The sequence below is a fragment of the Capricornis sumatraensis genome, chromosome 8 (assembly GCF_032405125.1).
Source record: "Capricornis sumatraensis isolate serow.1 chromosome 8, serow.2, whole genome shotgun sequence".
In the NCBI taxonomy this organism is placed as follows: Eukaryota; Metazoa; Chordata; class Mammalia; order Artiodactyla; family Bovidae; genus Capricornis; species Capricornis sumatraensis.
This window is the reverse complement of record NC_091076.1, coordinates 7,786,843-7,813,218: the sequence shown is the minus strand read 5'-3', so window position 1 is coordinate 7,813,218 and position 26,376 is coordinate 7,786,843. Positions and strand designations below refer to the sequence as shown.

The 26,376-nt window shown below is 50.5% G+C and overlaps 2 protein-coding genes across 3 annotated transcripts; both read left to right on the top strand.

Moving 5' to 3' along the window:
* Positions 1-301: 301 nt before the first annotated feature.
* On the top strand, positions 302-7,639 carry ARL2 (ARF like GTPase 2). The gene is made up of 5 exons (XM_068978379.1): positions 302-404; positions 4,332-4,442; positions 4,538-4,700; positions 6,260-6,340; positions 7,181-7,639. Exons 1-5 carry the CDS (start codon positions 340-342, stop codon positions 7,313-7,315), a joined length of 555 nt encoding a protein of 184 aa, XP_068834480.1. The 5' UTR covers positions 302-339; the 3' UTR covers positions 7,316-7,639.
* A 6,597-nt stretch (positions 7,640-14,236) lies between these two features.
* On the top strand, positions 14,237-26,017 carry SNX15 (sorting nexin 15). 2 transcript variants are annotated; one of them, XM_068978408.1, is made up of 8 exons: positions 14,237-14,374; positions 19,652-19,687; positions 19,907-20,027; positions 21,373-21,488; positions 21,589-21,757; positions 22,068-22,211; positions 24,937-25,194; positions 25,482-26,017. In XM_068978408.1, exons 1-8 carry the CDS (start codon positions 14,276-14,278, stop codon positions 25,574-25,576), a joined length of 1,038 nt encoding a protein of 345 aa, XP_068834509.1. In that variant the 5' UTR covers positions 14,237-14,275; the 3' UTR covers positions 25,577-26,017. The 2 variants fall into 2 exon arrangements, with proteins under 2 accessions (XP_068834509.1, XP_068834510.1); XM_068978409.1 differs by lacking the exon at positions 24,937-25,194.
* Positions 26,018-26,376: the final 359 nt, after the last annotated feature.

The following is a 26,376-nucleotide window of genomic DNA, read 5'->3' as shown; positions in this document are numbered from 1 at the left end:
GAACTACTCTCTCTGCAGCTAAGACACAGCACCGGAACTTCAGGTTTCCGTTCCAGTCGGGCCTGAGGTCCTGGAAGCGCGGTGCCCTGGTCTCCCAGGAACTGGGGATGCGAAGAGTTAACGCGAGGGGCCGCGCAGAAGCGTCCCCCACCCGGCAGGCTAGAAGGATTGTGCATCCCAGCACCTCCCGGCGCCTTCGCGGTCACGTGGGAATGAGGGCGGGCCCAATCGAGGAGCCAGCCAATAGGCTGTGCTGTCCGTGGGCGTGACAGCCAATAGGAGCAGGGAAAGGGGTCCCGGGATACGAAGAAACGGCGGCCGGGAGGGGGCTACTGGGACATGGGGCTTCTGACCATACTGAAGAAGATGAAGCAGAAAGAGCGGGAGCTGCGACTGCTCATGCTGTATCCTTCCTGACGCCGGAGCCGGAGCCGCGAGGGTAGCGGGGTGGGGCGGGGGGGGCCCGCCGGGCGGGCAGTGTCAGGCGCCCCCTACCGGGCGCTGCCTGTGCGGCCGGCCGGCCTGTACCAACTGCCCATTGTGCGTCACGCTCGTGGGCCCTACCATCGCTTTTGGCGGGGGGGAGCCGGGAGGAGGCCGTACCACCGGCTCGACGCGGTGGGGGGGGCTTCGTTTCCAAGATGTGGGCGTCACGGCGCGGCGGCCGGACCAGGTGTCCCAATATAGGGGGAGGCGGGGCTGGAGACTGGAACACTACCACCCGTCGGCCCGAGCGTGGGGCCGCGGTCCTCCCCCGCCCTGGGCGCCTCCTCCCCTAGTTGGAGGGTGCCAGGCCTCGGCCCCGCCCTCAGGGTCGGCCTCTCGGGGGCGTGCGGGCCCCGCCCTACTCTCCCTGTAGAGGGCGGAGGAGGGGCGCCGTCTGCGGGTCGCTAGGTTCGTGTGGGTCCGACGGTCCATCTCTTCGCTGTCTCACGGCCAGTCGGAGTCCCCGCGGTTGACGGCTTGTAGGCCCGAGGGCCTTGCCGATTTTCTGAGTCTCGCTCGCAGGCGTGCACATCCGTTCCCCCCTTTCGTGCCAGGCTGTGGCGGGGTGGGCGGCAAGCTGAGATCCAAGAGCTGGGCTTGCCTCACCCCCAGCAGAGAGGAGACATTTATGTGCACAAATAACTTAGTAACATTTACATCATGTTTGTTTTTAAGACAGGCACAGAGAATTCACTCATCCAATAAACATTTATTGAGCGCCTGTTAGGTGCTAAGTTCTGTCCTGGGCGGCTAGGGAAAACAGCAAAACAAACAAAAATCCTACCTTCGGACATTTTGTGTGATACTGAGGGAAGAAAATGTTAACAAAGTTAATACGTAAAATATATAGCACTTACAGAGAATAATCCTGCATAAATGCGGTGGTCAAAGAAGACCATCCTGAGAAAGTGACAGTTGAGTCTAGACAGGTGAGGCGTGAATTATGTAGAGATCTGGGGAAAAAATGTTTAAGCAAAGGAAACAGCAAGTGTCAAGGTCTCCGAGGAGGAAGCCGACTGGTGTGTTCAAAGGACTGTCAAGGAGGGAAGTGTGTGACCTGAGGGAGTGAGAACACCGAAGGCGAGGTCAGATGGAAGAGGTATTTCAGGTGGGGCCTTTAGTTCTGAAATTTTCCTCTGTTTATTTATTTTTGTGGATTTTTTTTATGAGGACCATTTTTAAAGTCTTTATTGAATGTTACAATATTGCTTTTGTTTTATGTTGTTTGTTTTTTGGCTCTGAGTCCTGTGGGATCATAGCTCCATGACCAGGGATTGAACCCACAGCCCCTGAATAATTGGAAGGTGAAGTCTTAACCACTAGACCACCAGGGAAGTCCCATATTTTTGTTATTTTTTTTCAGTAAATTTTTTTTTTTGCATTTTAACTTTATTTTGCATTAAATTTAAAATTTTTAATTTAATTTTTATTTTGCGGTTGATTTTGGGGCTTCCCAGGTAGTGCAAGTGGTAAAGAATCTGCCTGCCAATGCAGGAGACGAAAGGGACAGGTGTTCAGTCCCTGGGTGGGAAGATCCCCTGGAGTAGGAAGTGGCAACCCCTTCCAGTATCCTTGCCTGGGAAATCCTATGGACAGAGGAACCTGGCGGGCTACAGTTCATAGAGTTGCAAAGAATCAGACGTGATTAAGCACACACATGCACATTGTTAATTTACAATATTGTGTTAGTTTCAGGTATATAGCAGAGTGTTTTGGTTATATACATATATACACACATTCTTTTTCCATCCATTTTTTAAGATGGTTGGATGGCATCACTGACTGGATGGACATGAGTTTGAGTAAGCTCCAGGAGTTGGTGATGGACAGGGAAGCCTGGTGTGCTGCAGTCCATGGAGTCAGAAAGAGTCGGACACGACTGAGCGACTGAACTGATTCTTTTTCAGATTCTTTTCCCATATAGGTTATTACAGAATATTGAGTAGAGTTCCCCATACTATACAGTAGGGGATGTTTCCTTTAATGAGAAGTGCAGAGAGGAAGTGAGAGCTGAGACCAGTTAGGCTACTGCAGTAACACAAGTAAGGTAGGATGGTAGCTTGGATCAGGATGGAAGCAGTGACGGACGTTGATTTAAATCTTGATAGACTAGCAGCAGTTGCTGCTGGATTGGCCGTGAGCTTTAGAAGAATGGTGTCAAGCGTGGCTCCTAAGCGATAGGATGAATGAGGAGCCACTTGCTGACAGGGGAACACATTCAGGGGGAAGATGAGAGCTCAGATTGGGCCTGTAAGATGCCGCTGAGACATCCTAGAAGTGTTACCCGGGTGGCTGGATCTAGAGACCAATGTCCAGGGGAGCAGCCAGGTGGGACGTACGAATTTCAGAGTCATTAGCAGAAAGATGGTATTTGAAGCCATAATTCTGGGTGAGACCACTGAGGGAGTGTGTGTGGATAGGGAAGAGAACCTAGGGGCCGAGCTCAGATCAAAAGGTCAGGGCGATGAGGAAGGGTGACCAGAAAAGTCAGGAGAGCCAGGCAAGGCCGTGTCCCGGAGTGGAGGAGGGGGCTGGCCAGGAGCAGGAGGAAGAGCGCTGAGGATACCCGGTCAGTGGAGAGCAAGGCATCTCTAAGGACTGACTTGGCTAGAGCAGTTTCGGGGAAGCAGTGGGAGCAGAGGTCTCATGGGTTCACAGAGGAGCAGGAAGACAGAAACTGCAGAGGGTGAGTATGGACAACAGTCCTGAGATTTGCTGTAAAGGGAACGAGATAAAGGAAAAAGTTGGGGGGAGAGGGGTCAAGAGAGGGTGTTGTCCGCTTCTTCTTGGTGGGGGAGACATCTGCTCATCAGCTGATGAGAATGATCCAGTGGAGAAGGAAGCAGGGTGATGGAGCTGGGCTGGGGGGCGATGAGGAGAGCAGTCAGCCACCAGTGATCAGGGACTAAGGGTGCGTCTCGGGAGAGGTCCTCTCACCACCCCCCCGAGTCCCAGCTGTAAGCCCCCATGGGTGTCAGAAGGAAAAAGGAGGGTGGTTTTCTCCGGCTGGTGAACTTACCCATTTGTTTGCACACTCAGCACCAAAGGCTTTAGAATATTCCAGAAACAAAAGGGCCACGGTGGCTGCCTCCAGATACTTGCTCCCTGGAATGCTCTTCTTCCCCTAGTCCTTCCAAAAGCCAGCTCCTTGCAGTCTGGGCCTCAGTCCAGCTGTCTCACACTGGAGTGGAGGCTGCACAGGGCAGGGACTGTGATTCCAGGGCACCCCCAGAGCCAGAGGTATTCTGGAGCAGCGTAGGCCTTAAGCATGGGGTTGGCAATTAGTCCATCAGGTTTTTCTGTAACATCTGTGGCGAAACCGAAGGGACTTTTTGGCCAGCAGAACATTTTTATTTTATGTCTTTGTATTATTTGGCTGTGCTGGGTCTTCGTTGCCGCACAGGCTTTCCTCTAGTTGCGGTGAGTGGGGGCTCCTCTCTAGCTGTGGTGCGCGGGCTTGTCCTGGTGGCAGCTTCTCTCGTGAAGCAGGGGCTCTAGGGCCCGCGAGTTTCAGTAGTTGCGGCTCCTGGAGCACAGGCTCAGTAGTCGTGCACGGGCTTAGTTGCTTCTTGACGTGTGAAATCTTCCAGACCCGGGAGCGAACTCAAGTTTCCAGCATTGGCAGGTGGAATCTTTACCACTGAGCAACCAGGGTAGCCTGGCCAACCGTATATATTGTGGGATGAATTAAGAGCATCTGGTCAGAAGATGATATATTTTCACATTTATCGTGTAGGTCAGGCAGGTACTCAACATACTTTTATATGTGGTCAGAGAGGGGCCCTGGGATGATGTCACCAGCCCGCAGAGCCTGAGGGCTTCTCCTTAACCCAGCGTGCCCCCAGGGGCCTGGACAATGCCGGCAAGACGACCATCCTCAAGAAGTTCAACGGCGAAGACATCGACACCATCTCCCCCACACTAGGCTTCAACATCAAGACCTTGGAGCACCGAGGGTGAGCGGGGTCCCCGAGGGTGGGCCTGCCCAGCGCAGGGCAGGGAGGGCGGGCGGGGGCCAGACTGACCCTGCGGCCCCCACTGCCCTGTCCAGATTCAAGCTGAACATTTGGGATGTGGGCGGCCAGAAGTCCCTGCGGTCCTACTGGCGGAACTACTTTGAGAGCACCGACGGCCTCATCTGGGTGGTGGACAGCGCCGACCGCCAACGCATGCAGGACTGCCAGCGGGAGCTCCAGAACCTGTTGGTGGAGGAGGTGGGCAGGGGGCTCCCCCAGTGTCCAGGTCCCAGTGCTTCGTGCACCTGTGTGGCCGTGTGAACACTACCCTCAGCCGATTCCCCGCGGGGTCCATGATCCCAGGGGGACGCTCATGTGGGATCTGTTCCTTCACCCAGCCCTCACCACATGTCCAGCACCCTTGGGGAGGCAGAGACAACCTGTACGCCCGCCCCGGGGAGGCTCACAGCGCCATGAGCAGAGCACGGGTCCGTGTGGACTGAGATGTGGGTCCATGTCCCTGCAGCATCACTGCTTCCCCACCCTGAGCTTCAGTTTCTGCACCTTGAGCCGGGCTTTGGGGAGGATGACTCGAGGCTGGTGTGTGAGGCTTTGGCAGGCAGTGGAGTTGGACTGTTTGCTTTGTGACCTTAGGCAAGGCACTTAGTTTCTCTGAATCGCCACTGCATTTCTCAGATGGGCATTATATTAATAATTACGGTGATCTTAAAATGTACTGTCTGGGCCAAAATGCTCTTTAAATAAAATTTTAGATTTATAGAAAAGTTGCAAAGATAGTGAAAAGTTACCCATGTATCTTTCACCTGGTTTCCCTTAATGTGAACATCTTACAGAACTGCCAAACATTTGTTAAAACTATTTAAGAAGAAATTAACAAGTTGCTGTTAACCAAACTACAGGTTTTGTTTGGATTGCACCAGTTTCTCCATTAATGTCCTTTCTTTGTTCCAGGATTTAATCCAGGTTACTCCATACATTTAGCTGAAAATCAGGACCCTTTTGAGAGTTAAAGAGGGAGTTGTTAATAATTATTTAGGGACAACAGGCCTAACCAGCAGTCGAACAGGTCCAGTGAGATCCTGGCTGTTGAGTGTTCAGCCCTGGCCTGGCACCTCAAGGCCCTTTTTAAGGGCTAGAGCCACCATCCACCTGGAAGGACTCCCGGTCACAAACACACAGAGGGAAATAACTGGAATCACAGGCAGAGAGGAAGGCCTCTCAGGGTAGTGGGACAGTTAGGGGACTGAATGAACTTGGAGGAGGGGAAGCTCATTGCCCACAGCCCCACAGGCCCTAGGATAGTTGCATTCTTTTTGATGTCAGGTCATCAGGTCAGAGCAGTCTAGGAGCAGAGGCTTAAGGATCATCTTGTCCATCACCCCCTCCCCTTGTCTCTAATGCCTCCCCTTGTCCCTCACCCCCTCCCCTTTTCCATCACCCGCCCTTGTCCATAACCCCCTCCCCTTTGTCCATCTCCCCCTCCCCTTGTCCACAACCCCCTCCCATTTATAGAAGAGGAATCTGACGAACGGAGGAGAGAGGTGCCCACTTGGGTGTGACTGTGCTGGAACCAGGGTCTCACCCCAGCCCACAGCTCCCTCCAACCCATAACGGCTGGACAGGAAGGCCGTGTTCACACTGCCCACCCTAGTTGTGTCTTTGCAACCACCATGGGACCTTGCTCTAATCTTCCAAACTGCTCTCTGACCCCAGCTGCTCTGGGTGATTAGCGCAGGGGCTGGGCTGCCCTCTGAGCCTCCACCCCGCCTCAGGGTAACTCTGTTTCTCTTCTCCAGCGCCTGGCCGGAGCGACCCTTCTCATCTTTGCCAACAAGCAAGACCTCCCCGGAGCACTGTCCTCTAACGCCATCCGCGAGGTGAGTCCAGGCCTTGGCACAAGCTCACAGAGGAAAAGGGGCATGTGATTCTTTGTTGATTTATTTAGAAAGCATTTATTAGCCCCTGCTGTGTGGCAGGACCTGTTCAGGGTCCTGGAGATTCAGTGATGGAAGACAGAGTTGTGCTCCGCAGCCTGGGGCATGGCAGACCGGCAGGTAGATTGTCCCCGGGGACAACTAACTGGCAAGCAGTGGGTGCCTTCTCTGTGCCAGGCTCTCTGCATGGACTACCTTACTCAGTTCCCGCCACAACCTCCTGAGGCAGGAACCATTATCATCATTCTACAGATGGTGAAGGAGGCTTAGAGAGGTTAGGTAACTCACCCAAGGTCACACAGCCAGGAAGCAGACAAGCCAGGATTTAAACACAGGCCTATGTGACCGCAGGTTACATCTTAACTCTGAAGCTTGAATACCAGAATGAGAACGAGTGGGGTTAGAATCTAGGTTCTGCCACTGATTAGCTGTGTGACTTTGGGCAGGCTGCTTAGCCTCTCTGAGGTTTTCTCCTCAGTGAAATGGCCAACACAATCCCTGGCTTACGGAGCCTTGGGGGTGAATGGATAAGAGGACATTTGTAGGGCCCACAGCACAACGTCGGGGGCCCTTGTTGCGATCTTATTATAAGGGGTAGTGCTGGCATGGTGGTGACAGAGAGCCCAGGTGCCCTGGGAGGCCAGCAGATCTTCACCAGGGGAGGCTTCCCAAAGCAGACCTTTGATGGGGGCTTGGATTTCCCCGGGGCCAGGGGAGGGAAGGGGCTGAGGGTGGGCAGGGCCTTTGGTCCCTGGGGCCCACCGTCACCTTCCGCCCTCCCAGGCCCTGGAGCTGGACTCTATCCGTAGCCACCACTGGTGCATCCAGGGCTGCAGCGCCGTCACCGGGGAGAACCTGCTGCCTGGCATCGACTGGCTCCTGGATGACATCTCCAGCCGCATCTTCATGGCCGACTGAGCCGCTCCTGATGCCCCCCCACTCAGCTCACAGTCTAGGCACCCCCCACCCCCCCACCAAGCACCATCCCTGGAAGGGTGGGAGTCCGCCAGCCCAACTAACAGCCCCCACCCCCCTCCATACCCTGCTGCTGCTACTGCTGCCCACTGCTGCCCTGTGGCCAGCCGGCTCCCGAGGCGGGAGGCCTGTCACCCTGGCTGTCCCCCTGGCTCCTGACCCGGCCCGCCTGCAGCTGCGGGACCAGGAAGAGAGGGCTGTGGCTGGGAGGGGGCTGCCTCTGCTGCTATCGAGGCTGTGGGCCTCACCATTTGCTCAGCTGTGAGAATAAATTGTTCCCCACTCCCATTCCTGGCTGAGTCATTTGTTGATTCTGCAGCCCTGCAGACTGCCTAGAGCCCGCAGCCCAGTGGGGGACGAAAAAGACATCATTTCAGTCAGAGGATCAACTGTCGCTGTATCAGGGGAGTAGCAGAGAATTACAGAAGCACGGGACAGGGTATTGGAATTCCCTTTGGAAAAGTTCAGGTGGGCTTCCCAGAGGAGGTGACACGAAAGCTGAGAGTAAAGGATGAGTAGAAGTTTTCTGGCCAGAGGAAGGGGAAGGACAATTTACTGGAGCAACTGCTACCTTCAGAGGTATGAATGAGGAAGAGGAAGGCACCCCGACATCAGGGCTCTCAGCTTGCCACACGGAACATGGGCTGAATCTCAGCTCCCGGCTTCCCACTGCAGCCAGGCATCTGTGCACGGTGGGCAGCCTGCACGGCTGTGTGAAGCAGCACTGGTTCAAGCAGAGGGACTCACAGGACAGAGGCCTGAAGAGCAAGGGCTCTTGGGAAACGGAGGGGTGATGACTCCGGTGTAGGAGGACGTGGACGTCAGGCCGGTTAGCTAACCGAGAACAGGGCTAGGAAGTGACCTTCCCTGAAGGCTAAGGGGCACTCTTTGAGGCAAGGGCCAGGGTGGGAAAGGATGGGAACTGGGGGGACCCCAGGGCCCCCATCCAGGTGGCAAGATAAATGGATATTTGGACAGGGCGCCCTGCTTGTAGTCCTTCCAGTGGGGGCTTACTCTGCAGGGCTCTGTTTGAAGTACTTCTCACTTACCATCCCATTGAATTATAAGCCCAACCATACATGTCCCCATTTATGTAGGAACAAAGTGTCCAGGAGGTCATGTGACTTACTCAAACCACCCAGCTAGGAAGTAGAGGGCCTGGGATTTGAACCCGGCACACTGAGCCACCACATCCTGCTCACCGTTTTGTTCTCTGCTCAGAATTCCAGTGCCAGATGGAATCTGGCATAACGTGTTTATGAGGGAAGGTGAGTTTTCCTGAGGGACAGGTGAGGAAGAGACACAGATTCACTGCTCCAGGAGCCCTGCCTGGAGGGTGGAGACCGCCGCAAATCTGCACTCTGTTAGGATGGAAGAAGGGAAATGGATTTTGGATGGACAACCTTAAAATATAAACTTGTCGGGACACCCCTGGTGGTCCAGTGGTTAAGAATCTGCCTTCCAGTGCAGAGGACGCGGGTTCGATCCCTGTTTGGGGAACATGCTGTGAGGCAGCTAAGCCCAGGTGCCGTAACTACTGAGCCCTCGCGGCTCGATGATGACCCCATGTGGCAAATAAAGACCTGACGCTGCCAAATAGAGTAAGAAAATCAGTATTAAAGTGTTTAAACTGTCCATCACCATAGAAATTGAGAACCACCTGCCATGTCTTCTGTGCAAGATAGACACCATGTCCCAGGCTCCCATCCCTATGAGGAGCAGAAATAGCCAGTCCCCAGAGCCGAACCCTGGCTCTGCCACTCACCGACTGATGAAAAGCTAGTTGCTTAACCTGTCTGTGCCTCGGGGTCCCCATCTGGGTTGAAGATAGTGTCACCTACTTCCTAGGGTTGGGAGGAGAATCAGATGGGTGGGTTGCCTTGTGTGTCGTACGCACTATAGGTCAGCTGTAATTATCTTTATTTGAACCAGTAGGAGTTCAAGCAGATCCAATCAATGTGAATTCAGACATCCACTGATCTGGGTGAGTCAACCCAGTGTTCAAGCCTTCCTAGGGGCCCTTAGTAAGCAGCATGCTTTCACTCAAAGGTGAATTATACATGGCTAATGACAAATATTTCCCAGGCAAGAATACTGGAGTGGGTTGCCATGCCTTCCTCCAGAGGATCTTCCTGACCAGGAATCGAACCTGGTCTCCCACATTTCGGGCAGATTCTTTACCATCTGAGCCATCAGAGAAGTCCAGAGACAAATAAGAAAACTAACAAGCTTACAGTCATCACAAGTCCTCTGAATGTGGAGGATGAGCTGCAGCAGAAAGTCTGCATCACGTGGTCAAGCCGACCCAGTGGGAACGTGGGGAGCAGACCCCCTGCCCCTGTGCATTTGCAGCTCTTCCTTCTCCCCTGCCTTCTGAGAAGGCTCTTCTGTTCACCTCTACCAGTGATGGAACACCTGATGGAAGGAGAAAGGCCAGGGGCTAAGCTGACCTATTTGGGAAAGGTCTTAGATGGATAAAGAAGGCAGAAATGGGAGAATGGGGAGCTGCTGGGCAAGGGAGGGGAGGGAATGATGGGAGAGAAGGGGACTTGAAGCCAGGGCCCTGCCAAGAGAACTCTGAAAACCAGGTGTGTGTGTCTGTTAATCGCTTAGTCCTGTCTTGACTCTTTGCGAACCTATGGACTGTAGCCCACCAGACTCTTCTGTCCATGGGATTCTTGAGGCAAGAATACTGGAGTGGGGAGCCATTCCCTTCTCCGGGGTTCTTCCCAACCAAGAAAGGGGTCTTCAGAGGAGCCCTGTGTATGCTGTAAGAGGGGACACAGCCCATCCCAGCCTCCTCATGAACACCTCCGGATGAACTACCCTGTTTCCACCGCTCCCAAGAGTCTGGTCTGGGAGTTTGCTTTGTGTTTCTGAAGTTATAGCACCCACTCATCTGAGTTCCAGTAAGAAGAACGGCCACACTTGCTACTCCATTTAGGCTTCACAGCGTGGTGGTGGTGGGATCAGTCAGGGTCCTGGGTGCGCTGTCCAGACACAGATCACTGCCTTCAGCAGAAAGAACGTTTCTTGGACAGATACTGGGAACTCAGGGCATATCAATGGAGATTGGACAGCTCCAAAGGCTGGGCAGCCAAACCCACAGCCAACACTGTACTCTAGGAACAACGTTGTCCCCTCACCAGGCACTGTGCCTGTCCCTCACTCAAGAGTCAGGTCTTTCAGGAGGGAATCCCCAACCTCTACTTGGGACCTGGGGCAAGGAAAGGAGCTGGTACCTTTGGATTCTGAGCTAAGAGGCTGGAGGGCTGCACATACTAGTGAACTACCTTGAAAGATCTGGTGCTATGATGCTAACAGAAAGGCAGGGGTGAATGCTAGACGGACCCACAAAGGAAAAAGAGAAACATCCACTGCAGCAGATTCTATATCAATATGCCCATTCTAGAGATGAGAAACTGTCGCTCAAGTAGTTAAGAGAAACTCTTGTAGTTAGTAAGACATGTGGCTTCAGAACCCATGTCACAACTGTACTTCTCTGGAGTTCTTTATGTTCCCCTAACTTATATGCAGAGTAACTAATGAGAAACGCTGGACTGGAAGAAACACAAGCTGGAATCAAGATTGCTAGGAGAAATATCAATAACCTTGGATATGCAGATGACACCACCTTTATGGCAGAAAGTGAAGAGGAACTAAAAAGCCTCTTGATGAAAGTGAAAGAGGAGAGTGAAAAAGTTGGCTTAAAGCTCAACATTCAGAAAACGAAGATCATGGCATCTGGTCCCATCACTTCATGGGAAATAGATGGGGAAACATAGGAAACAGAGTCAGACTTTATTTTTTTGGGCTCCAAAATCACTGCAGATGGTGATTGCAGCCATGAAATTAAAAGACGCTTCCTCCTTGGAAGAAAAGTTATGACCAACCTAGACAGTATATTCAAAAGCAGAGACATTACTTTGCTGAATAAGGTCCATCTAGTCAAGGCTATGGTTTTTCCTGTGGTCATGTATGGATGTGAGACTTGGACTGTGAAGAAGGCTGAGCTCCGAAGAATTGATGCTTATGAAATGTGGTGTTGGAGAAGACTCTTGAGAGTCCCTTGGACTGCAAGGAGATCCAACCAGTCCATTCTGAAGGAGATCAGTCCTGGGATTTCTTTGGAAGGAATGATGCTAAAGCTGAAACTCCAGTACTTTGGCCACCTCATGCGAAGAGTTGACTCATTGGAAAAGACTCTGATACTGGGAGGGATTGGGGGCAGGAGGAGAAGGGGACGACCAAGGATGAGATGGCTGGATGGCATCACGGACTCGATGGACATGAGTCTGAGTGAACTCTGGGAGATGGTGATGAACAGAGAGGCCTGGCGTGCTGCGATTCATGAGGTCACAAAGAGTCGGACACGACTGAGTGACTGAACTGAACTGAGGGAAGGAGAAGGTAATGGCACCCCACTCCAGTACTCTTACCTGGAAAATCCCATGGACGGAGGAGCCTGGTGGGCTGCAGTCCATGGGGTCGCGAAGAGTTGGACACGACTGAGAGACTTCACTTTCACTTTTCACTTTCATACATTGGAGAAGGAGATGGCAACCCACTCCAGTGTTCTTGCCTGGAGAATCCCAGGGACGGGGGAGCCTGGTGGGCTTCCGTCTATGGGGTTGCACAGAGTCGGACACGACTGAAGCAACTTAGCAGCAGCAACAGGGAAGGAGAAAGGGAAATGATTTGCCAATGTCGGGCACATATTGAACACAATAAAATTTGAGGGAATGGATGAAAGAAGGGAATTGGGAAGCAAAGAAGTCTTCACGACCCAGATAATCACGATGGTGTGATCACTCATCTAGAGCCAGACATCCTGGAATGTGAAGTCAAGTGGGCCTTAGAAAGCATCACTACGAACAAAGCTAGTGGAGCTGATGGAATTCCAGTTGAGCTATTTCGAATCCTGAAAGATGATGCTGTGAAAGTGCTGCACTCAATATGCCAGCAAATTTGGAAAACTCAGCAGTGGCCACAGGACTGGAAAGGGTCAGTTTTCATTCCAATTCCAAAGAAAGGGAATGCCAAAGAATGCCCAAACTACCACACAATTGCACTCATCTCACATGCTAGTAAAGTAATGCTCAAAATTCTCCAAGCCAGGCTTCAGCAATACGTGAACCGTGAACTCCCTGACGTTCAAGCTGGTTTTAGAAAAGGCAGAGGAACCAGAGATCAAATTGCCAACATCCGCTGGATCATGGGAAAAGCAAGAGGTTCCAGAAAAACATCTATTTCTGCTTTATTGACTATGCCAAAGCCTTTGACTGTGTGGATCACAATAAACTGTGGAAAATTCTGAGAGAGATGGGAATACCAGACCACCTGACCTGCCTCTTGAGAAATCTGTATGCAGGTCAGGAAGCAACAGTTAGAACTGGACATGGAACAACAGACTGGTTCCAAATAGGAAAAGGAGTACATCAAGGCTGTATATTGTCACCCTGCTTGTTTAACTTCTATGCAGAGTACATCATGAGAAACGCTGGGCTGGAAGAAACACAAGCTGGAATCAAGATTGCCAGGGGAAATATAAATAACCTCAGATATGCAGATGACACCACCCTCATGGCAGAAAGTCAAGAGGAGCTAAAAAGCCTCTTGATGAAAGTGAAAGAGGAGAGTGAAAAAGTTGGCTTAAAGCTCAATTCAGAAAATGAAGATCATGGCATCTGGTCCCATCACTTCATGGGAAATAGATGGGGAAACAGGGGAAACAGTAGCTGACTTTATTTTGGGGGGCTCCAAAATCACTTCAGATGGTGATTGCAGCCATGAAATTAAAAGACACCTACTCCTTGGAAGAAAAGTTATGACCAACCTAGACAGTATATTCAAAAGCAGAAGTATTACTTTGCCGACTAAGGTCTGTGTAGTCAAGTCTATGGTTTTTCCAGTAGTCATGTATGTATGTGAGAGTTGGACTGTGAAGAAGGCTGAGCTCTGAAGAATTGATGCTTTTGAAATGTGTTGGAGAAAACTCGAGAGTCCCTTAGACTGCAAGGAGATCCAACCAGTCCATTCTGAAGGAGATCAGTCCTGGGATTTCTTTGGAAGGAATGATGCTAAAGCTGAAACTCCAGTACTTTAGCCACCTCATGAAAAGAGTTGACTCATTGGAAAAGACTCTGATGCTGGGAGGGATTGGGGGCAGGAGGAGAAGGGGACGACCAAGGATGAGATGGCTGGATGGCATCACGGACTCGATGGACGTGAGTCTGAGTGAACTCTGGGAGATGGTAATGAACAGGGAGGCCTGGCGTGCTGCGATTCATGGGGTCGCAAAGAGTCGGACACGACTGAGCGACTGAACTGAACTGATGAGGGTTTACCATCACATGGGGTTGGTTTATCTCTAAGCAGACCTGAGTCATCCAGCTTGCCCAATCCTTGCTGCTGCTGTTGCTGTGCGACCCCATAGACAGCAGCCCACCAGGCACCCCCGTCCCTGGGATTCTCCAGGCAAGAACACTGGAGTGGGTTGCCATTTCCTTCTCCAATGCATGAAAGTGAAAAGTGAAAGTGAAGTCTCTCTGTCATGTCTGACTCTTCGCGACCCCATGGACTGCAGCCTACTAGGCTCCTCCGTCCATGGCATTTTCCAGGCAAGAGTACTGGAGTGGGTTGCCATTGCCTTCCTTACTCTTCCCCAATTCTTTCCCAAATCACTTGGTTCCGGCTTTACCAACCATCGAGAACTTTTTAGACGCTCCCTTGGCCAAGCGCCTGGCCGAGAATTGTGCTGTCACTTGCGACCAGCTCCCTGGGCCGTAGGATGAAAGGCGCAGGCCCGGGCGAGGCGGCGACTGGGGAAGGCTGAACTGGAGGGGCGGGGGCGGCGTGGAGGAGGCGGAGGCCGGCGGTCAGCTCGGCTCCAATTTATTTGCCATGTCCCGGCAGGCGAAAGACGACTTCCTGCGACACTACACAGTCTCCGACCCCCGGACCCACCCCAAGGGCTACACTGAATACAAAGTGACGGCGCAGGTAAGGTGGGGCCCAGCGGGAATTTACCCTTTTAACAAGAGTGGGGCCGTGTTTTACTTTAAAGCAAGACGCTGCTGGAAGCGCCCGTTTTAGACGACAGAGTGGATTTCCCCTTTAAGGGGTTGGGGGGTGGTTAATCGGCCCTAGTTTACTTCTTTAGCCATCAAGGGGCGGGGCCACAGGAGGGCGCTGCTCTTTTAAAAGGGCGTGCCGGCAGTTCCCAGACTGCGAGGTGTGTCCACGCCCAATGCGTGGCAGCTTGGCGTCAGGCTGTGAATTTCTTTAAATTAAGCTGAAAACTGGCTCATCCCAAATATTGATTAGGTCTCCAGTCTCTTGGAGTAAGTTTTGTTTGTTGGTTTGTTTGATATTCATATGAAAACTCTTTAAGGAGTTGAATTACTTTAAATTTTTTCAAAAAATTATGCCTGTGTATGACTAAAAATGCATACACTTCAAAAGAAATAAAGGAATAAGTCTCTTCACAGTCACAATAGGAAGTCAGTAGATAAAGACGAAAGTTGGTATACGAAGTAGTAATAACGTTATAGGTGTATAGAGACAGAGGATATCATGAAAGGAATTAAAAATAGAAACTATATTATCTGTAGAATGACATACAAGAACTAATTGGGGAAGATTTTTCACTGTAAATATTTTTGTATTTTTACAATTTTGAAGTAGGCAACTATTAAACTGGTGCATTAATAACTTAAAGTAAAGCAGAAATGTAAAGATTTCAAAATGATTTAAATGCAGAATCCTAGATGTTTAAAGTGGTCTTTCCTCAAATCTTTTGTGTCATTCCTGTATCTAAAAAATGCAAATATTAAAAAAAATTTAAAAAATGAAAATAAAAAGATAATCCAAGACAAATGTCATATGGTATCCCTTATATCTGGAATCTAAAAAAATTATACGAATCAACTTATTTTAAAATGAACAGACTCACAGACAATAAACTAATGGTTACCATAAGGGAAAGGGGGGTGGGGAATAAATTAGGAGTTTGGAATTAGCAGATACAAACTACTATATATAAAATAGATTAGGGCTTCCCTGGTGGTCTAGTGGTTAAGAATCTGCCTGCCAAAGTGGGGGACGAGTTCGATCCCTGGTCTGGGAACATGCCACATGCCACAAAGCAGCTGTTAGTGCTCCAGAACTACTGAGCTTGTGTGCCCTAGAGACCATGCTCTGCAATGAAAGAAGCCACCACAATAGGAAGCCTGTGCACCGCAACTAGAGAACTAGAAAGTCTGCACCCAGCAATGAAGACCCAGCGCAACCAAAAATAAATAAATAAATCTTAAAAAAAAAAAAAGGGGGGTGAGCAACAAGGCCCTACTGTATAGCACAGGGAACTATAGGCAATAGGCAATATCTTTCTCTTTTTTTTTGCCTCACCCCCAGGCATATGGGGTCTTAGATCCCTGACCAGGGGTCAAACCCATGCCCCTTGCAATAGAAGCCTGGCATCTTAACCACTGGACTGCCAGGAAAGTCCCTGTAGTTGATATCTTGTAATAAGAAGAAGTATTAGTCACTCAGTCATGTCCGACCCTTTGTTACCCCATGAACTATAGCCCGCCAAGCTCTCCTGTCCATGGAATTCTCCAGGCAAGAATACTGAAATGGGTTGCCATTTCGTTCTCCAGGGATCTTCCCCAGCCAAGGATCAAGCCCAGGTCTCCTGCATTGCAGGCAGAGTCTTTACCGTCTGAGCCACCAGGATCCCATCTTGTAATAAACTAATATAATGGAAGAGAATCTGAAAAAATATTATTTATGTATGTGTATATACCTGAATATTGTAAATCAGCTATCTCAGTTCAGTCAGACTCTTTGCGGCCCCATGGACTGCAGTATGCCAGGCTTCCCTGTCCGTTACCAGCTCCTGGAACCTACTCAAACTCATGTCCATTGAGTCGGTGATGCCATACAACCGTCTTATCCTCTGTTGTCCCCTTCTCCTCCCGCCTTCAGTCTTTCCCAGCATCAGGGTCTTTTCCAATAAATAGGTTCTTCACATCAAGTGGCCAAAGTATTGGAGTCTCAGCTTCAGCATCAGTCCTTCCAGTGAATATTCAGGACTCATTTCCTTTAGGATTGACTGGTTGATTGCCTTGCAGTCGAAGGGACTCTCAAGAATCTTTTCCAATGCCACAGTTCAAAAATAAGTTCAAAATCAACTATAATTCAATAATAAGTAAGAGTTGAAAAAGAGAGAGTACCTGGGCATTGCTGGGCCATTTGCTGGGCATATGTGTAACTTTTCCTAGTAATTTTCAGTTTTCCAAAGTAGTTGTACCATTTTATACTCTCATTCTCACCAACACTCGATATCATCAGCGTCTTTAATTTTAGCCATTCTTGGTGGGTGTGTAGTATTTCACTGGGATATTAAAATTTGCATTTCTCTTAGGACTAATGAGCATATTTTCATGATCTTTTTGGCCATTCAAACATCTTCTTTTGTGGGAGTTGCCTGTTCAAGTATTTTGTCCATTTTATAAAGTTGGATTGTTTGTCTTTTTGATATTAATTTATAGAACGTTCTTTTTTTAAATTTTCTATACTTTGTTTCCAATAATTCTTACATGAACTGCAAGATTTCCCCTTCTTGTTTGTTTTTTATGTTAATTTTATTGAAGTATCATTGATTTACAATGTTGTGTTAGTTTCAGGTGTACAGCAAAGTGATTCAGCTATACAGACACATATATTCATTCTTTTTTAGGTTCTTTCTCTTATCGTTTATCACAGAACATTGAGTAGAGTTCTCTGTGCAATACAGTATGTCCTTGTTGGTTATCTATCTTATATATAGTAGTATGTCCATCCTAAGCTCCTGGTTTATTCCCCTATTTCCCCTTGGGTAACCATAAGTTTGTTTTCCATATCTGTAAGTCTATTTCTGTTTTGTAAATAAGTTCATTTGCAGCTTTTAAAAAAACATTAGATTCCACATATGAGAGATGTCATATAATATGTCTTTCTCTGACTTACTTCACTTGGTATGATAATCTGTAGGGTCACCCGTGTTACTGAAAATGGCATTATTTCGTTCTTTTTTATAGCTGAGTAATATTCTGTGTATATATGTACCTATAGGGGTTCTCTCGGCTTCCCTGGTGGCTTAGTAGTAAGGAATCCTGCCAATGCAGGAGATATGGGTTCAATCGCTGGGTTGGGAACATCCCTTGGGGAAGGAAATGGCAACCCACTACAGTATTCTTGCCTGGGAAATCCCATGGACAGAGAAGCCTGTGGGTTACAGTCCGTGGGGTTGCTAAGAGTCAGACACGACTGAGTGACTGCGCACACACGTGGGAGGTATTTATATATCCTGGAAAGGAGTCCTTTGGCAGGTATATATTCCTCAATGGTTTTTCAGTATAGTTTATTTTACCCAAAATATTTTAGGCAAGCCTGTTATGAAAAGCAAAGACCAGGGTTTCAATGCTAGCAGTCCCCCGACAGGTCAGGAGCCCTCTCTAAGCCTCCATTTCCTCTTCTCATAAATGGGCATGTGAATCATATGTGCCTCCCTGGGATGTAGAGTAATGAACTGGAGATGTCTGGAAACTGTCGGAGCTACTTCAAGCTGTAGGGTGTTATTTTTTTAATTCTTATGAGCGTGCCCTAGTGAAAATGGAGTCTTTTTTCCATGTCAGACACCAGTCTGCTCTTCACAGCCCCGGGGAGGTTTCTTCCGTGTCCAGGAGTGTTCACTTCCATGTCCAGGAGTGTTCACTTCCGTGTCCAGGAGTGTTCACTTCCGTGTCCAGCAGTGTTCACCCACAGCAGCTTCCTCCTTGAACGGAGGGGTGGCTCCTGGGACAGAACCTCATTCTTTAGAGAACTTGGAGGTCTTTGGTTTCAGAAAGAGATGCAGGGGCTTACCCTCTGAAGGAAGTGAGATAGAAGCTGGGTTGAGGATGGAGCCCTCTAGACGGGCCTTTAAGGCTCCTCCCATTTTGAGAATGGCTGGGACCTGGGACCCTGTACTGGCCTACTTACGCTTGCACCTGGACAAACAGAACACAAAGAAACTGTAAGGGTAGCACTTGCCTGGTGGTCCGGTTGCGAAGACCCCACACTCCCAGTGCAGGGGGCCCAGGTTCGATCCCTGATCAGGGATTTAGGTCCCACATGCAGCAACTAAGGGTCCGTGTGCCACAACTAAAGGATTCCGTGTGCTGCAACTAAGGCCTGATGGAGCCAAGTAAATACACAAGTAAACAGAAAAGTGTGTGTCAGCCGCTCAGTCGTGTCCAACTCTCGGCTTCCTCATAGACTATAGTCTGCCAGGCTCCTCTGTCCATGGAATTCTCCAGGCAAGAACACTGGAGTGGATAGCCATTCCCTTCTCCAGGGGATCCTCCCAAGCCAGGGACCAAACCCGGGTCTCCTGCATTGCAGGCAGATTCTTCCTTATCTGTGCCACCAGGGAAGCCCAAATAGATAGATAGATATTTTTAGAAAAGAAAGAAACTATAAGGAACTCAAAATAACTGCCTGCATGCTGCTGCTGCTACTGCTGCTAAGTCACTTCAGTCGTGTCCGACTCTGTGTGACCCCATAGATGGCAGCCACCAGGCTCCCCCATCCCTGGGATTCTCCAGGCAAGAACACTGGAGTGGGTTTCCATTTCCTTCTCCAATGCATGAAAGTGAAAAGTCAAAGTGAAGTCACTCAGTCGCGTCCAACTCTTAGCGACCCCATGGACTGCAGCCTACGAGGCTCCTCCAGGCTAAGTCTAGGCAATTGTGAACCGTGAGATACAATAAGGCCACAAACCTACTGCCACTTCAGAGGTGCCTGGCACAAAAGCAGGGTGCTGTGCATGGTCCCTGCACACCGCACCACCAAGGGGATGAGCTGATCACTCAAGCCACTCCTTGGGCCCAAACCATTTAAGGAACCAGCCAGCCCTCCTCGGAGAGAGTGAATAAGGGTCCCTGTCAATTGTTTTCCATCCCTTGTGCTGCATCTGGGTCCCGTTAAAGCCTTGCCTGATTTTTCTCACCCAGCCTTATCAGTTTCTGTTGATTAAAGAGTCCAAGGACCCAGGTCGGTAACAGTTTGACAGATGAAGAAACTAAGGTACATGGTACAAAAACTGCTCAAAGTTATTCTCAAGGCCTTAAACCAGGACCCCTTGATACCACTGGCTGATGGGCTCTGCTCTTCTGAAGGGGGCTGGAAGGTAGCTGGGCCATCTTTGACAGGGGATGGATGTCGGTCTCACTGGTTTTTGCCTTTTTTCCTCAGTTCATCTCAAGGAGGGACCCGGAGGATGTCAAAGAGGTGAGCCTCATAGGAGGAAGGGGACCATCTCCCGATTCCAGATCCAAAACCAGTGAAGCGACGGTGGTAACTGCACAGGAGACCAGCCCCCTTCTCTCCCTGTCTCTGGGAGGAGGGGCTGCTGGGCCCTAACGCACACACTGCCTGGAGCCGGGCTGGGGCTGGGGAAGGCCGCGTCCCACCACTGCTCAGCCCAGTCAAGTCACGTGTCCCTCTTAGGTGGTGGTCTGGAAGCGGTACAGTGACTTCCGAAAGCTGCATGGAGACCTGGCCTACACCCACCGCAACCTCTTCCGCCGCCTCGAGGAGTTCCCAGCCTTCCCCCGCGCCCAGGTGTTTGGTGAGTCTTGATTCAGGCATTCAGGCCAAAGATGGAGGGGGCACTGGGCAAAGGGGACGCTTGCTGCTGAGGGGTGGATGGAGGGGGTCTGAAACTCCTGGCAAAGATGTGTTTCAGACCACCGGAAGGGCCCTTGTGTGTGTGTTTGCTAAGCCACTTCAGTTGTATCCGACTCTTTGCGACCTCTTAGACTGCAGCCCGCCAGGCTCCTCTGTCCATGGGATTCTCCAGGCAAGAATACTGGAGTGGGTTGCCATGCCCTCCTCCACGGGACCTTCCTGACCCAGGGATCATTAAAGACGATCTCATTTTACACATGGGGAAATGGCCCTGCCCTTGTTGTGTCGAGCCCTTTAATATTAATTCCTGTCCTCATTAGCCCCATTTTCGAGATGAGGAAACTGAGGCTCAGGGTGAAGGGGCTTGAGCCAGAACTCCAAGCCACAACCCGGTGTTCGTTCTAGACCTGCACTTGGCCAGAAAGAGCAGCCATGAACCACCTATGGCTGAGGAGCACCAGAAATGTGGCTGGTCTGGACTGAGATGTGTTTATGGGTCAAATACACTGAAAAAACAACACAGACTATCTCAATAGTTGATATATTGTTTATATGTTCAAATGAGACTATTTTGGATATACTGGGTTAAACAGAATATATAATTAAAATTTAATCTGTTTCTTTTCATTTTTTTAAAATGCGGCTCCTAGAAAATTATAAATTACACATGAGGCTCATATTATATTTCTCCCAGACAGGGCTGGTCTGTTACTTGTGTCTCTGGACTCACAGGAGATGTTCTTGTGTAGCAAGGTGAAAAGTCCTCGCTAGCAAATTATGCCAGGCAGTGGGATAACTCCCCCGGGCAGCATGATAACTAGCCCAGAGTTAAATAACTCTACATGATGCCTGGAACCGAACAGAGAAGCTATAAACATGGGGCTACTTTCTGTGTGACCTTGGGCAAGTCACTTCCCCGCTCTGTGTCTTACTTTCCTCCCTAATACATCGAAACCATCTGAAATTATTTGTTTCTTGTTGGTTGCCTGCTTCCCCCTTTCTGGGATGTAATAACCATGAGGGCAGAGACCTCGCTTCACTCTCATTCGCCTCCTGAACCAACCAATAGTAGGTGCTCAGTAGTCATCCAGTAAATGGATGAATAGGGAGATAGGTCCCTCCTTGCAAGACCCTCACCCCAGGCAGAGCCAAGGAAGATTTCTGGGAGAATTGGGGGCCAGTGGGCTGCTCAGATCCTCTCAGGCAGGACCAGGAAAAGTGGCCTGGAAACCAGAAGTCCCCGTGGGTCACTCTTGTCTCCTTGTCCCTTGTCCTGGCGGGTGCAGGCCGGTTTGAAGCCTCGGTGATTGAGGAGCGGCGGAAGGGGGCCGAGGACTTGCTTCGCTTCACTGTGCACATCCCCGCGCTTAACAACAGCCCCCAACTCAAGGAGTTCTTCCGGGTATGTGCGCCTGCTCTTCCCCAGTCCTCAGCACCTGGGGAGCCTACCTGCCCACAGGCTGTCCCCTGTGACTACCCCGGCTGGTCTTTCTCTCGTGCAGGGTGGGGAGATGACACGGCCCTCCGAGGTGTCCAGAGACCTGCACATCCTGCCCCCGCCTCTGATTCCCACACCACCGCCTGACGAGCCCCGGGCCCAGCCTCATGAGACTTGGTTGCCCCAGCCGCTTCCTACAGAGAGAAGGGGCCTTGAGGAGTTGGAGGTGCCAGGTATGTGGGGTGGGAGAGCGAGCCAGGGCTGGAGGGTCCAGAGCCTGTCTGTATGGGGAGTGGGAACCACTCCCTCCTCAGTGGAAAGCCTTTCCTGACTCCTCTACCACTATCCTGCTGAGGAACTCTGCCCAGGTCATTTTCCTTCTCAAGGCTATAGTGTTAATCTGTAAAATGGGCACAAACTTTAAGAATGGAATTGTCTACGCTGTGGTTGCTGCAGGGCTTCAGTGAGCAGGTAACGACATTTTGAAAGCTGGGAAATAATAATAAAAGCAGGCATGAATGTCCCCACTGATCTATTCCTCAGCGGACCCGCCACCATCCAGCCCTGCTCAGGAGGCCTTGGATCTCCTCTTTAACTGTGGGAGCATCGAGGAGGCATCCAGTTCCTCTGCCCGAGGCCCCCTCACCGAGGCTGAGCTTGCCCTGTTCGACCCCTTCTCCAAGGAAGGTAACAAGTTGGGATGAGTGGGGTGGGGGTAGGGTGAGGGGGCTGGAGCTGGGCAGAAAGTCCTTGTGGTAGGGAGGCTGCACCAGCCACCAGCTGCACCTTACCTGTGTAAATCAGAGAAAGGTGCCCCCTGTGGGCGAAAGGTGGCTTTGATGAGAATTAGAAGCAGTGCCCCTTCCCAAGGAAGGTGTTGGAGAAGACTCTTGAGAGTCCCTTGGACTGCAAGGAGATCAAACCAGTCAATCCTCAAGGAAATCAGCCCTGAATATTCATTGGAAGGACTGATGCTGAGGCTGAAGCTCCAATACTTTGGCCATCTGATGCGAAGAACCGATTTATTTGAAAAGACCCTGATGCTGGGAAAGACTGAAGGCAGGAGGAGAAGGGGACAACAGAGGATGAGATGATTGGATGGCATCACCGACGCGATGGACATGAGTTTGAGTAGGCTCCGGGAGTTGTTGATAGACGGGGAAGCCTGGCGTGGTGCAGTCCATGGGGTTGCAAAGAGTCAGACATGACTGAGGAACTGAACTGAACTGAACTGCCCCTTCCCAGGTGCTGTTGCTGCCCTGGCCAGCTGGGTACTCCAGCACAGTGAGCAACTGCAGAGGAAGTGAGCCCCTTCCCATCATGGGTCCTCTCCCTGAGAACGCTTTGGAACCAGGAGGGTGTCACACTGCCCTGGGAGGGTCTGACTTCTTTCGGTTGAAGCTCAAGGTGGAGGTTTCCTGGCTGGCTCAGGGTCTGGCTGTAGATCCTGAAGGCTATAGATCCTGTCAGTGAAGGGCAGTCCTGCTCCAAGGACAGCAGAGGAAGCCCCTGGGGCAGCGTGTGAGGGCACCAGACGTGAAAGGGCCCCCCATGGAGGCCCTGGTCCTAAGCTCCTTTTCAGATCAGGAGCTTGACAATCCCCAGCTCTGAGACTCAGGATCTTTTCATTTTAAAATTCTGAGTTTATGCTGTTACTGCAGCTAGGGTGTTGAAGTGGTCGGTTGCACTTCGGGTCATCATGACACAGTTTCATTTTGGCTTCTTCAGCTGTCTTTTTCAGCCTGTTTTGTTGGCTTCCCTTTACCCTTTGGTGACCTCTTGGGCAGGCCCTTAGCTTTCTGATTTTTTCAGGCACTTGAGTTCTCTCACTCTGAGGTCCGATCCAAATCAGGACCTCAGTCTTGCATTCAGTTTTCAGCCTTACCCTACATCCCCCACCCCCGCAACTCTGGCCTGATTGGTGGCTGGGCCCCTGGCCATGGTAACCAGGGTGTGAGGAATGTCCTTTGGAGGAGAAAGGCAGGGGTGATGTCACCGTGGCTGATGAACCTGGCAACAGAGAGGCAGGATCCAGGCACTCTGCCTGGCCCCAGCCAAGCTTCCTGGGGTGCCCAGTACCCAGGTATTTGGGCAAGAGCCTGGCAAGACTCTTCAAAGGCAGCTCCCATAAGATGTTCCCTTGACCCATGGAAAAACTCCTAAATTCTCGCCCCCACCAAGCTGGAAGGGCACTTTGCTTAGATGCTGCCTCCTGTCCTTGCCCCACTTTGTGGGTTCGTCCAGCCAACCTTTTACCATCAGAATTCTCCAGGTGAGGGCTGGCATTCATCTCTCTCTCTCTTCATCACATACACCAGGCTCTTGAACTCAAGTCCTAGGGTGTCCCAAGATCTCTTCTGTCTTCTGCTTCATGAAGAACACAGGAAGGGCTGTAGTCCAGCTGGACAGTGAAATGTCACCTTACCTTCCTATAAGGCCCCTGGGCTCCACACGGGGTCCCTCTGGTGGGGCTCTAGAGAGGCCCACCCTTCCCTCTCCAGGCCAGTGGTGTGCCATGGTGGTTCCTAGTCCTGCACCTTCCCTTTAAAGGCCTTTTCATCCAAGGTTCACCAGATCGCCAGCCTTCTATTGTGGAATCTACAGAGGGAATCTTTGACCATCTCCTTGCCGGTCCTAGAGGATATATGAGCCCTTCTCTCTGGAATGTGTGAATACCTTCCACCCACTTCTTCCCATTTGGGGTCTCAGCTCATACTGAAAGACTTGAAAAAGCCTGGAGGTTCTCTGGATCCATTATTCTAAGATTCCAAAGCTTGGAGCATTTCTACCCTTGACCTGGCATGCTTGGCCTAGCATCCTTCAGTTAAACTTTGTGGAGGAAATTCTTGGATTTGTTGTAGTCAGGAGGGAAGTAGAACCAGTGACCTGTAGCTTGCAAATTAATGTTAATGATGACTCAGTGGTAAAATGTTAATAATGACTCACCTCAATGCAGGAGACAGGGGACACCCGGATTCGATCCCTGGGTCAGGAAGATCCCCTGGAGTAGGAAATGGCAACCCACTTCAGTATTCTTGCCTGGAAAATCCCATGGACAGAGGAGCCTGGCAAGCTACAGTCCATGGGGTCTCAAAAGAGACACAACTGAAAATGCACACACACAAAGAAAGAATTAGGTTATGTTGTACACTTGAAACTTATATAAGATCGTAAATCAACTATATCTCACTATAAACAAAGAATTAGGGAAGTAAGACTTTTTTTACAAAAGCACACAAACTCCACCAACCAAATAGATCACGGCTAGTGTGCTATGCACAAGTGGCTTTTGGATTGCTCAGGCACTGAGAAACCCAGGACAGGTTGGTGGGCCAGAGAGGTCTGGGGTTGGGCAGCAGGCCCAGGGAAAAAGAGGGCCGATCTGACCTGAGTCCTCCATATCTGATTACAGAAGGTGCAGGACCCAGTCCTACCCACATAGGGGAGCTGGCAGCATTGGAGGCAGAATCTGGAAGGCCGGACCAGGAACCCTGGGAGCCAGGCGGACAAGCAGAGGAGGACGACGAGGGAGGAGAGCCCGCCCCTGCCTATCTGAGCCAAGCCACAGAACTCATCACCCAGGCCCTACGGGACGAGAAGGCAGGCGCCTACCCTGCTGCTTTGCAGGGCTACCGGGACGGTGTGCACATCCTGCTCCAGGGAGTTTCTGGTGAGCAAAACTTGAGGCTGGAGGGTCAGGCCTGGGATCCTGGATGGTACAGTGAAGGGAAAGAAAAGTGAAAAACAAGGAGCAGAATTGCTCTTCACTGACCAATTGTGTGACCTTGGGCTGCTGCTTTATCTCCTGTGGCCTCAGTCTTCTTATTTGTAAAATGGGGAGCATATATCTGACTCCCAAGGAACAGGGAAAGACACATGGTGATGCTCTGTGGACAGTAAGGAGCTAGACCAGGGGTTCTGAATCCAGGTACCCGCTGAGCCATTCTGTCTTCCCAGGTGACCCATCACCTGCCCGCCGAGAGGGTGTGAAGAAGAAGGCGGCCGAGTACCTGAAGCGGGCAGAGGAAATCCTACACCTGCATCTGTCCTAACTCCCACCCCGAGATGGGAGTGGACCTGTTCCCAGGACTCTGGCTCCAGCACTGCCGGCCACCCTCTTCTCTCCCTGGTGCCTGATCTCCTGGTCCTGTAACTGGCCATTTCTATATGTAACTGGACCAGGAATGAGAAAAATAATGATTTCTCAGCTCCCCGACCACTTTTACTTTGGAATCAGGGACTCACATATCTGATCCTGCCTGTCTCTGTCTTGTTATGGGAGGCTGCAGCTCTGGTCCGTAAGCCATCTGTTTATCCATCTAGAACCGGGGTATGCAAACTACCGCTCCCAGTCAGATATGCCCCACTGCCTTTTTTTGTAAGGCGCATGAACTAGAAGAGTTTTTACTTTTTTTTAATAGGTGAAAAAATCCAAAATAATAATATTCTGTGACAGGTGAAAATTATAATGAAACTTAAGTATCTAAAAAATAAAAGTTTATTGGAACACAACCAGGCTTTTTCATTTAGTGTTGTCGACAGTTGCTTTCTCACTACACCGGCAAGCCTGAGTGATTGGTTGTGACCTGTAAATCCAAGAATATCTACTATTTTGGCTCTTTGTAGAAAAAGTTTGCTGATCCCTGACCTAGAAAACAGGAAGAAGAGCCCTCAAGGAAACAGAAAAGAACGGCAGTAAGTCTGACTGAGTCAGGTTATCGGGTGAAGAGGAACCAAAGCGGGTGTCCCCACTTGGGTCGGGTGGTTCAGAGCTAAACAGTGATGGGATTAGAGGACAGGAGCCCGGGAAGGCGTGGCTCCTGCCCCGCCTCTCCTGCAAAGCGATTGGTTA